The 13,646-nt window shown below is 33.1% G+C and overlaps 1 protein-coding gene across 1 annotated transcript in view; it reads right to left on the reverse strand.

Moving 5' to 3' along the window:
* Nucleotides 1–13,130, reverse strand: part of puf (ubiquitinyl hydrolase 1 puf) — a 30,842-nt gene extending 17,712 nt beyond the window's left edge. Inside the window, exons 1-19 of the mRNA XM_066401324.1 lie at nucleotides 12,907–13,130; nucleotides 9,807–9,903; nucleotides 8,663–9,210; nucleotides 8,164–8,298; nucleotides 7,276–7,384; nucleotides 6,787–7,214; nucleotides 5,685–5,778; nucleotides 4,979–5,146; nucleotides 3,975–4,241; nucleotides 3,550–3,736; nucleotides 3,316–3,493; nucleotides 2,771–2,937; nucleotides 2,213–2,423; nucleotides 1,722–1,880; nucleotides 1,172–1,289; nucleotides 973–1,110; nucleotides 643–815; nucleotides 293–503; nucleotides 82–233 (exon numbers count right to left, since the gene is read on the reverse strand). Coding sequence (XP_066257421.1) covers nucleotides 82–233; nucleotides 293–503; nucleotides 643–815; nucleotides 973–1,110; nucleotides 1,172–1,289; nucleotides 1,722–1,880; nucleotides 2,213–2,423; nucleotides 2,771–2,937; nucleotides 3,316–3,493; nucleotides 3,550–3,736; nucleotides 3,975–4,241; nucleotides 4,979–5,146; nucleotides 5,685–5,778; nucleotides 6,787–7,214; nucleotides 7,276–7,384; nucleotides 8,164–8,298; nucleotides 8,663–9,210; nucleotides 9,807–9,903; nucleotides 12,907–12,949 — 3,583 coding nt within the window. The 5' untranslated portion in view covers nucleotides 12,950–13,130. The remainder of the gene's footprint in view (nucleotides 1–81; nucleotides 234–292; nucleotides 504–642; nucleotides 816–972; nucleotides 1,111–1,171; nucleotides 1,290–1,721; nucleotides 1,881–2,212; nucleotides 2,424–2,770; nucleotides 2,938–3,315; nucleotides 3,494–3,549; nucleotides 3,737–3,974; nucleotides 4,242–4,978; nucleotides 5,147–5,684; nucleotides 5,779–6,786; nucleotides 7,215–7,275; nucleotides 7,385–8,163; nucleotides 8,299–8,662; nucleotides 9,211–9,806; nucleotides 9,904–12,906) is intronic.
* Between the last annotated feature and the right edge of the window lie 516 nt (nucleotides 13,131–13,646).

The following is a 13,646-nucleotide window of genomic DNA, read 5'->3' on the forward strand; positions in this document are numbered from 1 at the left end:
TCCAACATCTCTTTATTAAGAAAACCCAACTCACTAACTCATCAATAAATTTCACTTTGTGTCACATTCTGAAGAATTTACCTGTGGGCAACATTTCCAAAACACATCGTTCTGCACAACTCCCCGATTGTACAACTATTCGAATTGGTGTACTAGATCGCTCACCTAAGGCTGCTGAATGACTACCTATTCCTCTGCCTTCTAACGCCCATTTCCTCAAGTGGTATGCATATCTAACAGAAAATGGTTAATTATTTCAAATTGCAAACACATGCCTCTCCCTAGAGCTCACCTCTTTCGAAACGTCTCTATATGAGCTTTCATCAACAACAGAGCTCTTTGTATGCATAACAAGGCGGCCTCTTCACCGGGACTACTCAATTGCAAGTCATCTGAAGATGCCTGCAAATTCGTCATGCATTGTGAAACAAACTGACTTTCATACTGAAGATTTTGGCCCATGTAGTAGCTATTTAAATATCCGATTGCCGCCATACTGACATCTGAAAATGGTGATTAAGATTTATAAATACGCTCATTGAAGTTTGGAAAATAAGTGGAATTTGTATGCATCATTGGTAACTGGACTTCACTCCATTTTCAGAATCACCATAAAAATGGTATTTTGATAAATAATATTACCAGTGTTGTTAGCTCTAAGAGCTATTTTCCACATGTGATCCATGCCAATGTTAGTACTGTCGTTGTCGTCACTTTCTAAATGATGATGTAAACTGCATAGATGTTGAAATAGTGTCAAGCACATCATGCTGAATTTTTCTGGTGGTAAGCTTGGTAAATGGTGGAGATATAATCTAGAAATGATTCGTTACTTAAAATATGATAGCTAAGAAATGCGAATAAAGAAAATCTCACATGTCATTACATGCTAAATTTACGATCATATTACAACTTTTCCCTGCTCCGCCTTTAGTACTGGCAAGTTTTGTTGTTATTGTCATAAAAACTTACCTTCTTAAAGCATCCACCCGTAAGGCATGTAATTCGTTAGTCTTAGTCTGTGACAACAGCCAACTAAATAGTTCATCAGAACATTCAGCGTCGTGGGCCAAACATTCCCATAAAGTGTTTAATTGGTCTATGCTCAACCTGAATATATAGAATATTTTTGTATTTAAATATTTTAATCAAATTGAAATAATAAACTTACTTAAAGGTACTAGGCGAGACCACAGGAGAAAATATTGCTGACAGGAACTGTAATCTAACTTGGACTTGAATTTGATGACTGTAGAGCGGTAGAGATTTCTCGGGGTTCGTGGTGTAAGCTGAAAAAGAATAGAAATAGTAACCAACAAGCCACACGTGAAAAAAAAATGTAACCAACAGGTCAGTGGAGCCAAATTTATTCGTCGTGAATTCAGTGTTGTCTATTTTTTATGTCAATAATTAAAATTGAACTCTACGTAATCAGGAAATATGCCAAATAACGAATTACCCTGTCTCTAATAATGTAAAAGGAAATAAAAACAAAATTAAACAGAATGTTAAAAGAATCATGGCCAGTATTTGGTTTACAAAAACGAAGTTAGTATTAAATAAAACAAAGATCAACATCGTACTCTTCAAAGCATTAAAAACAATTTTATTGAACGAAGTAACTTATATAGAACACGTTTTAGTATTAATGATCTGCATAAGAGAAACATTCCTGACTGAAACTGCATGTTTGGGAAAGATAATGTAAAACAACCACTTACCTTTTAAATTGTTAAAGAAATGTGTCATCATGTGATGTTGCTTTTCGGCCCATTGAGTCACATGGTGCATTTCTAGTCCTCTGAATGATGTGAACAATTTAGGTAACATATGCAATGAGACTATAACGGATACATTGTTAGCTAAATTGTTTAAGCAACCTGCAACAAAATTCAATTAATAGTCATCGGTTCGAGCCTGAACTAAGATTCCCTAGTGATTATTTCTAGTTTCATGTCAATAAATGCTACAACTTAAAGTCTATCAGACACCCCTTTTCATATTTTTTCTCATCTTTGATAAACAAAATAAAGGGGAGTATCGAAATAAACAGTTTCCAAAGACCTATATAATCGGGATCTGCAAAACTGTCCCGTCAAAATTAATTTAACAAAAATCAAACAATGACACACTGATATAAAATAGGTATCCTACACTTTCAATCTCAATAAGTGTATGGTAATTATCATGAAAGGTGTTTCAGTACATTTACCTTCAATAAATTTCATTCTAATATCCTTATCGGGCATAAAAGAAATAAGATTACAAAGTGTTTTTTCCGCCTCTAAAGCCAATCCTTCTCCCAACTGGCATATTTTATCGTCCTGCAGTAGGTCCCATAGTAGGGTATTTCCAGGTTTACACACATTATCAGGTTTAAAACAGGCGGACAATCTGGGGTCAACCATTCTTACTGGTGGAGACTGAAATTTACAAAATGCAATATTAGTTCACTTAATTAAAGTGGGATGTTCAACAAAAACGGTGGCCTTTGTGATAACCGTCGGCCGTATTTCAAAGTATTCATTCTAGTACGGAAAGAGTGCAATGTGTTCTAAATTAATACCAATTATTGATTACCGTTTTTCAAGAAAAGGGCATTTGAAGCTCCTTATAAGACAACAGTCATGATTATAAAAATCGTAATGCTAAATGTCAAGCCTTTTGAAGGTTGCCACCTTTAAAAGAGTGAAAATGGTAACCTTTTATAGTAATGTTCAAGTTTGACATGCTTATCTTGGACATAACGTTATGGTTATAATTACCATACCTTTTCTGGCGTGTGAGGTATTATGGCATAAGTACTGTTTAAACTTGGATGATTCTCGGTGAGCTGGGCAAGTTCGTCTTCGCAAACCGAATCTTCACCATCGAAGTCGGCCATATTTTTTTCAGACTTATTACTCATTCTGGAAGAGTAGCTTCCTTCGACATCACCTAAACAATGAAAATTATTGTTCTGAATTTCTAAAATGAAAAAGCGTTTAGACGGCTAATTTCATCAATATACTACATATGTCGTCCTATTATGAAAGCAATTTAGAATCGCCTAAACCTAATAATCAAGGTTACTATAACTATAATATATCTATAACCTCCACCAAAGGACCAACAGATATATCAAATCAGTCCTAATGGTTCAGCGGTTGAAATTGAATAGGAGAAAGGTAGAACTAGATAAGATTTAAATCTCATTCGATTAGTATACATGTTATATTTCTTACTGTTTTAACATTGAGTTATTTATCCAATCGCAAATCAGTTTTAGAAAATACAGTAGTAATTAAATTAAAAAAAAAAACAAACAGATCTTACCTTCAACTTCGGCTTCTTCGCCGCTAAGCATTTCTAAAATGTGATTGCCTGTGTGCACCGTAATATAATTTTCACAAGTTGACTGCTGAGAAACAGTATGTTCTTCTTTCCCCAAATCACTACAAGAAGAACTTTCCTCCAAATATACATTCGGTTTCAGAGCGGTACTTTGATGCACCTGAATCAGGAAGATAATTATTTTCATTACCCTTCTTAGGTAGCAAAATTAATTACCAGCGAATTAATTTGAGCAGGAATCATAATACTCGCCTGTACGGACTGATTTTTCAAATTTTTTATCTCGTGATCACTATCCACCTCAATCTCGCTTAGAGCGTCGTCGCCTGCCAAACGATGAATTCCTCGTTTCCTGTTATTACCCTTCTGTCGCTTCGCTCGTGCTTTTCTCAAAAACTTCCGTCTGTAAATTTAGATTTCTGTCAAGACACAATAAAAAAACAAATAATGTTTAGTTTCTCTTTTGACCATAGTAACAAGACATTTTTCAGCAAGAACAAATAATGTTGAGTAACAGTACATTCTGAAACATTGATGACATAAATTACGCTTACAAGTGTGCCGCAAAATACTTTCTTAAGAAAAAATGACACTTTTCGGGTTTTATTTGCATATAATTATTATCTATTAATAATTTATACCTTTTCCTCATTTTTGTGGGACTGCTATCCGCATCTCCCTCATCTTGACTACTACTTGACCCAATTGTCTCCATTCCCTCAGATAAGACATTTAAGTTAGACAGAATCTTTTTCCGGACGTGGGCTTTTCTATCGCTTTTCGTCTTAACCGATGAAGGCCACCTCACTTTTTCATGCTCCGGCGATGCTTTTAGAGGAATACCATCAATTTCTGTATCTGTGCTGCTGTTGGGAGCCTCACAGTGCACTCTTTCAATTATTTGCTTTCTACGAAAAAATGGCTTCACTATAATAAGGTAATAACAGTAAGAGCGTCCATATGATAGCTTCATTGCATATTTACTTACAAATTTGAAATTTAGACCATCCATTAGATAACATTCCGAATTTGCACGTAACAATTTTGAATTTTAAATTTCATACGGTTCAATCGAAATTGTATATGTGTCCCAAAATGTTTTTCAAAGAAATCTAGGGCGAAATCTGTACCCAAAAATAGGACAGGAATTTCTAATAAACACATTTCCAAATAAAATAAGAACCAAAAATTTGACCAACTCTAAGGTTTACATTATAACATTTGTAGGAAAACTTGCTTGAAGTTAACAGCATATTAATAATTTGGCTGTTAACCCCAGGAAAATATTGCACCAAACGCATACAATCATTAATAATTGAGTCAAAACATGTGAACCTAGTTCATCTGCGTGTTGAAATCAGAAGTTTATTTAACCACTACATGCAAAATTTTACAAGAGAGGATAAAACGATTGTAGGCAAGTTGCGTTGATGTTATTATCAAGAAATCTTGGCATCGACAGTCTTTTACACCAATATTACAAACCAATTTTTATTTCATATTCACGCTAGCAACGCCTCAACTAAATTAGCACAGCGAACAGGTCACGTATTTTTTGTTCCAATTATTAGTCTCTCATATTGATCCGCTTACGTTCTATTTCACCAATATAATTGATAACTATTAACTGTACTTTTAGTGTTACCTAGCTAGTTTACATGGAGGGGGGCCATTATTATCCTCTACAATGTGGCCGTGCTCATCGTCATCAATTTCAACTGTATCGATCTCCTCACTATCTGATTTATGACTTTCTGAATGCGCTGTACTTTCGCCATGCTCTTCTTCAGAATTACTTGCATCCAAGGAAACACTAAAAACCGCAATTAAATTAAGACTGCAGAAAATAATTCTACAAATATGATACGGACATTACAATCTAAGCGAGTGGTACATATTTAAGATAAAATAATGTATAAAAATTTGAATAAAAACGGGAGATTTACATTTATATCAGTGATTAACAAGTTTTTATGTATTCCCTTTTAACAGTTCCTGCAATATCAAATGGCTACGAAAACCATAACTTAAACTGGAGAATATTTTTGAAATTTCTGTTTAATCTGAAGAATACATGAGTTCTAATCTACGTGGTAAGTTTGAACCAAGAACAGATAATTGGTTCCTCCCAATTATTCAAAACCACCTTATATTAGATATTAAGTTGATATCGGGAAGACACATTGCTTAAGGTGCTAGAAAGCCGTTTGACTTGGGTATAGTTACGTTAAAAGTCTACTGTCAAAGATTTCAATTAAATCAATTTCAAAAACTAAGATAAAATGAAGAAATCTCAAAATTTATATATATTTTTTTAAATTTAAATTAGCTACTTTATTTGAAATACTGACCTGTTCTCAGAAGATGTTGCAGCACATTTATGTAGGGCAATACCGGCACTTGAAGCAGCTACGTTTATTAAACCTACATCAGGAACAGCACCTCCTAAAATAAAGGAGGTAAGTGTAAGGGAATAGCATAAATCTCACAACTGCAGTAAACAAAAACCAAGAATCACAGTTATTATTAAGATCCACTTGCAACAAAAAGAGATAAATTGAGCTTAGTCTAGACCGCTCTCGTATGGATTTCTTATAAACTAAGCATCAAATATGAAGCACCAAAATTTTGGTATTAATTTTGATTGGAAATCGGTTTCGTGCCAATTGGATTTCAGTCTGCATAACTTTAAAACCATCTCATCTACTCTTATAAATAAGAACAATTCACTTGCCCATCCTTGAAGTTCTTTACAAAGACAGACACAGAAGACATTTTTAGTGCGCTGTTAAAAGTTATACCTTTAAGAAGCGAAAGATAGCTAGCTGATTAAAACTAAAAATATCAGAAGTATAAAAAAAGTCCTTAAAGAATATTTGCAAATTATTGTAATAATCAAGTGCCTACCAGAACCTAAACCCAAGTTACAAGGTCCACCGTGACATGCTGATTTTGTTTCCGCCTAATTTTCATTAGAAACAAACGTAGATGAATACATGCACAATCACTGTATTTCTAGAAAAGCACAAAAATGTACAATATTAAAAAATATGAGATTATTAAAAAAATACAAAAAAATATAGAAATTACGGAGCAGTCTTAACCATTTTGTTTAGTTTTGATAAATAACGATTTCACTTCGACCGTTTTTCGTCCAGGCACCTCTTTGTAATATTCCTACAAACCTAGAAAACCCGTATTAGCTAAATAAGCAATTTGTGACATTCAATATTTATATAAAATGGTATCAACCGAAGAATGTCCGATGCACTAATCTTTCACAATTTTAGGATTATACTCATCAAATCTTTGTTTTACATGTATGGGTTCTAAATATTAAATCCTACTCTAAATTTAGTATTGAAGCAAGTTAGGTTAAATCATGGTATTCCACCTAAGGTTTAAGCTATAGGGTCATGTTCAGACCATTTAAAAATACCCTGTATAACTTACCTCGTGACCAAATAGCCTTAATTAGAGCACTGGCCAAATACAGCGTCTGCTCGGTGTGCTCTTTGGGCTCTAATTTAGTGATTAAATTATACAAATGTAACGTGGGCCCAGTAGCTAAATGCTTAACAAGCCCTGGCAGAAGATCATGTACTGGTTTAGCGCAATGTTTCAGTTGGGCTGCGGCCCAAATTACGTCCATATGCTCGCAGGTGATACGACCTTCCATCGCCAGGAAATTTAAAATTATGTGACTTTGTTTTATTACTTCAACGTGTAAATTCGGTCCAAAAATGTGCGAAATTATATTATTAGAGATCAGCCAGTCGGCCATGAGTCTTGGAACTGCTTCGGCTTCAGGCAAGGTTTCACCGACGCATATCTCGGCTAAAACTCCTATTTGGTTATTAATTTGAGTGATCCCTGCCAACCTAAAATTAAATATCTGGATATTAAAAGCTCTACATATTTACGAAAATATTATACGATTACCTCATTGTAAGTGTACTGGAAGTAAAATACTTAAATGCCAGATCTAAACCATCAGCATCAAAGGCTACTGGAGAATCGAGAGGGTCCTTAATAGCATTCCACATGAAGTCTAATAATTGAAGTAAATATTAATAAAAAACACACACAGTTTGTGAACGCTCCTCTTGAAATTAAAGTCACCATTTATGTATCCTATTTGTTTTTTATATTAAAAACTCCATCGATCTATGAAACAACTAACTGTCTTTTGAGTATGGCTTAGGAACTGAACACGTTTTTGCATGTAACAAACACTGCATCAAATTTTAATTTAGATTATTGTCTTTGCTTCAAATGAACTACACATATCTCCAAAAGTCTTGGTCTCCCCAGGTATTTTCAAAAGTAATCAAATGCAATTTTTAAAATATGGCGGCTCTTATTCTTTGTTTTAATACAACATATTTGATGCATAAAACGTTTTTATTTGTTTAACAAATAATGCAGAATTAAACAAATACGAAAAATGTGGCAAAATTGTAAGTTGCAAAAAAATCAGTTATCAAGAGGGGCTAAGACTTTTGGAGACGTGTGTATATAGCTACGCATAATTGTGATTGCTATAATAGATGACAGAAAATAAGAAGCTCTAGTAAAGTGTAGTTTCAAAGAACTTCTTTTTTTACCAATTGGAGATTACATTCCATTTCCCAACGGTTAATAAATGAAATCCCATTTCACAATAGTTAGGAAATAAAACGTTCTTCGCGAGGTTCTTTCTATACTGTTTTTTGAATTGTCACTTCATTCTTATTATATGCGCTTTTGTACTTTTGAAGTTTTCAAATACGCAAATTTTACTCCCGCTAAATTTTCCCATCAATGAGTTTCAATCAATTAAAAGCTTACCTGCCATGCTCTTAATTGTCGGAGTTCTCAAATCTTGGTCAGACAACTTGCACATGTACCTTAAAACACATGATCTAAGAGGAACAAGAAGTGATACCATTGTTTTGTAGTTCATCCACAGCTTTAAGTTGCAAACTGCAAAGTAAAATGTTTACTCAATATCTAAATAATAATTAATTCTTTAAAATGATGTAAACTTTTCGCATGTTTGAACAAATCAGAATCTTACAGATGTCAGTTGCCACTGAGCATGAGCTACGCGCTTCTTAAGACATGTCTCCGCTGTACACAACTAGAGACTATTTTCAGAAAAATTATGATTGACAGCATTTTTAAAATCGTAATTATCCTCGCCAAAACCGCAAGAAGCGACTTTTGACGTTTCTGACATGTTTCAAAAAATTCTTCGGTGTAGACACTCTCTTTCCAAACAGAATCACGTGAAATGATCGAAAATCTACATGATCAAAAATCTACATGATCGACAAAAATAACTTACCTATCGATATCATAGCGTGAGCAGTCGATACCGGCAAAACGTCGGTTGTTAAATACGTAAAACAATTCGTCATGGCTAGGAGTCCTCCTATTTTGCAGAACCAGCTGACGTTTTTCAAGAGATAGATAGGAATCTCTGAATCGTGAAGATCACAAAACATGTTTAAACTGGCCATTTCTTGTTGCGTTAGTTCATCAACCTTCGACTGGATTGTATGTTTAAATGCCATATACAATGGGAAATTCATAAGAAATATTTTCGAGACCAAGATTAACAGTTTATCTCTTTCCACAACTTCGACATTTTCTTTTTCATCCTCAAGGTTAGAGTTAGTGTTTGAAGAAGTTTTTTTCTCTTTTCCAGTCGACTTATTTTCACATGCTTTGGAACTGACTTCTTGTTCCTTATTTTCTCCAAGATGTTTTTTGTCTTCCGCCGATTTGTCTACGAGTTGTTTCAGCTGAGAAACGGCCATGTAAATCAAGCCCTGGGTCAAATAACTGAATCTGTCCAAATTTTTGGGATCCCCATAACAGCACATGCATTGCCTAGGGATCAAAATAAAATGCTCACAAATAAAATATGAAGAATCTCTGTACGTTCTCAAAACTGCATGTGTACTTGGTGATTAGTAGTGTCCGGCGTATACATGTACTTTTGACACATTTTAAAAAGGAAACATATAATACATGTACAACATATTTATAAATGACAAAAGGGCGTAAGTACTTTTAGCATGTATTAAACGTAAACGTATAATAGCTATTTTTCTAATTTTGGCGATTAAAACAAGCTTTCTTAATCAAAACTGGTGACCAATCTGGTTTCTTTACATAACTATTTACGATATCAAAGCAGATCTCTTCGTTTTGTAACCCAGTTAAGAAATAGGATCAGTCAGAAAAAGGTACTCTCCACTCTCACCATTTTCTTGTAAGCTCTTCAGCTTGGAGCGAAAATAGAAAAAATCGTGGATGATGCTCATTAGGAAATGCTATTTTGTGTAACTCATGTCACACACTTTATTTTTGTGAAAATTGCAAAGAACCTATTATAATCAAATGATTTTGTTAAGCATTCAGCAAAGAGGATTTAACTCAGTATATACATATGAATGATGTGTCAATAATTTAACATATCCTACCTTGCTGGCCATGTTTGCACATACACAAATGCAGTATTTATGTCATCAACAGTTAATATTGGCTGTTCAGATGATTCTTGACACACTTGAGCTTCATCTACAACGAAATAGAAATATTATAATTCTTTTATTATGAGTGCACAATATAGTAAAATTATTCCCTTGAGTTACAATGCTGATATGGAGTATTATTAAAATATGTCAGCAGGTACTACTAAATATGAATAAAATTAAACTATATTTATATATTTCTTGTAATCTACTTTATTAACAAATCTACAACTACAACAATAAATAACTGATACACTTAAATACCGCATAACAACTTAAAACTAATATCGGTTCTGGAAAGTAATTAATTTTGTGATTTTTGTTCTAACTCAATTATCATTTTTATGTTTATCTGTAATATATTATTGTATTATGTTTTATATATTAATTACCCTAGCAATCAATTTCGTAAGTTCAATCTTTCATCTCACAAATTAGGTTTGTTAGTTGGTGTTTTTTCACTACTCCTTGGCTCTTTGGCACTGGTAATTTATTTTATTCTCAAGTGTTTTTCTTGATAACATTTTTTAATAAGATTTTTGTATCTAACCTACCATTTATAGTCTTTGTGGCCCCTTAATTAGCTTATGGGACCGCCCAGTGTTATGAGTAACTCCCCATATTATGTTCACATTTCAACGTCGGCTAACATCAAAACCATCGTTCATATTCCCAGTTGCTTATTTATTTTTTCTACACGTTCCTAAATTGCTCTTAAGTAAGATAATGAATTCGTGGAGATCATAGCGCCATTTAATAAAGTGATTATCAAAGGGATATGATGAAATCTTCAAAATTACATCAGGTTGTTTATTCAATCTGATGAAACAATCCTCTTTCCAATGATTTAGAATTAAAGGGGATAATGTAATTCAAACAAAAGGGAATAAATAGGGTGTCCTGATAAAGGTAAACAATTAGAGGGCTAATGCCAACTAAGGGTTGTAAATTAGATTCGTATTTCTCAAAATTTTAAAATACGCAGCACGTGAAAATTCAATTCAAAATGTCCTTTTTTTTCCTTGTAAGCTTTGTTTTTGAGATATTAAGTTGAAATTTGGAGAATGAAGTCTATATATACATATGTATGTAGATAGATTTTTCAATCGTTTGCCTAAATCTGCAAAGTGATATTTTTCTGGGATCATATCTCATTTTTCCATATCAACCTTTTGTGGTAGGTCAATGGCCATTAATTTGTCAATATTTAAATTCCTATTCAATTTCAACTTTTCTTATTTCTTGTCTTTTACCGCTGTTATCATCATACAATTTTCCAATTACTTGCAAAAATATCTAAGAATGCAGATAATTCCCCCTATGAAATACATAATGTGCAACATGTGTGTGATTTTCAAATACATAATAAATTAAGGTAAAAATAGGCTGGTATATCTGATTGCATTAGACTCTATTTTTAATTTGTTATGTATCTGGAAATGCAAGTGGGAAGACACATGAAACATATGCGTTTTTTACTTAAAAATCACATTTCTAAATACTTTTGCAAATAACTGGGAAATGGTGACAGATACTGAAAACACACATGAGATAAAATAATTGTTAATTTAAACAGAGGATTTAACCATTTACAACTAAATGGCAATTGATATAAGTACCAAAAAAAAAGTTTGATAAGGAGAAAGGTTCCTGACATTACAAAAAAAAATACTCTGTATATTTAGACAGACTTTCGAGAAGTCTACCTGCACGGACTAGAATTAATTATAACCTCTCCAAATTTCAACTTAATTTTAAAGAACTGTAGTAATTATAAGGAAAAAAATTAAAATTGAACTTGAATATTCTGTATAACTTGAATATATGAGAAAATGGGAAATAGTAATCCAATTTACTATCCTTAGATTGCCTTATTCTTAAAGAATCTACCTGTTGTTAGTTGATTGGACTCCTTTTTCCAGACATCCTGTACAATCAAATAGAATAGGTTCTAGTCCTATACATACATATAGCAGATTCATAAACATGTATCAAGTAATTTGAGATCAAGATGCTGTGGAAAAATGTGCAAATATGATTCGTATCTTCTAATTAATATATCCTGTAAAAAGGTGCCTGAATGAAATAGGCATCTTTGGAAAAAAGCTGGTCACTGACCATTGTGTCACTGGCATCACCTATTCTTATGTCAATTGAATGTCATATCAGATTGATTATTTTGTAGATTTATGTACTCTCTTTAGAAATTGAAATCATTTTAATTGTCCATTGTTAAGATACCTATATACAGGACACCACATGCAACTTAATTTATTATTTACAAATGAAATGTGCCAAAGCCAATGTTGAATTTAAGGGTAAACTTAGCTATGTTGTATCTAAGTTTGCTGTAAACAAAATTTTATTCAAAACACTCGACCAGGATTTTTTTATACACCCCTTTGTATGTCACATGTTAGTTCAATTTTAATTGGCTTTCAATCTTGTCTATATTATACTAAATATAGCCTTCAATCTGCTCCTTTCAATATTGTTCACTTGAAAGAGAGAATTGAACAGAATTTCTTAATCCAATCAAAATTGAATCCTAAGTATGTATGTTGTGTATATGAATGCTTTCCAAGTTGATAGAGCTTTACTGATCCAATGATCAGATTGAAAGTTACTATGTAAAGATAATTATTTAAAGCCTGAAATAAGGTAAACCCCCAATACCATATTACAGGATACAAATAGCTAAATCTAATTTTCCTTGCTTTTTGACCATTGGGTTGTTGATTGGGTAGGTTTCTTGCATTTGATAAGACAGTTAGAACACAGTTTCAGTTAACATTAGTTAAAAATGTTCGTTTGCTTGATTATTTCAATAGTTTTAAACACTTATATGTTTGAGTTGTATGTTCTATTTTCTTCAAATTCGAAGAACCAGTAATTGAAATTGAAAATACCCTGAAAGTTGAAATTTATGATTAACAAGTGTTATTAAAAAAAAAATTGATTTGAAAACAAAAAATAACTATACTTATTTACTAAAAAATAGGATAGAAAATAGTTAAAACTGGAACTAAAAAATCCAAGAAATACTCACAAGAAATGAGCAGCTGCACAAAATCCGCACATGATTCACACATAGTTAACACCCGGAAAACGACACTCAAGAATTTTTCATTTTAGTGGTCTAGCAATTACTCAAAAGAATTATTTATTTTCAATTTTAGATTCCACTTTTTGAATAAGTTCATAAACCGAATAATTGGAAAACATCCGCCATGTAATTATTGGATTGACGTCGGTCAACGTCGGTCATCGGTGGCACTTCAAGTGACACCTTGACACCTATTCTAAGAGAACGACATATAAATGACACGCGTATAGGGATGAGGATTGGGAAGCGGCACATTTGGGCCTTTCCTTCCTTCATCCCGCGAGATCCTGTTTTATGAGGTGATTTTGTCCAATGAAATTAGCGAATGATATTATCTGTCCAATCAATATCGACAAAAATGTCATTCTAACTCTCATTGGCTTTTACAGCAGGAGCTTCAGATAGAAACATTCGGATCGGAAATCCCTTTTTCTCTATGAAATATAAAATTTTTATATCCACGAGGATACGCTTCCACTTTGTTCCTTCCAGTTCTTTTAAATGGCTAGAGGTGAAGCTGTGCCGCTTTCTTTCACCTACATTTGTGTCATGATAATCTGGATATGCAACATAAAAAATTTTCGGAAATAAATATCTAGATAGGATTTCTCTTTCCGAATCTGAGAATTACTTGACCTAGCAAGACAAGGACAAACCTACAATAACGAAAGCTCCCATTCCCC

Source organism: Euwallacea similis, chromosome 22 (assembly GCF_039881205.1).
Source record: "Euwallacea similis isolate ESF13 chromosome 22, ESF131.1, whole genome shotgun sequence".
In the NCBI taxonomy this organism is placed as follows: Eukaryota; Metazoa; Arthropoda; class Insecta; order Coleoptera; family Curculionidae; genus Euwallacea; species Euwallacea similis.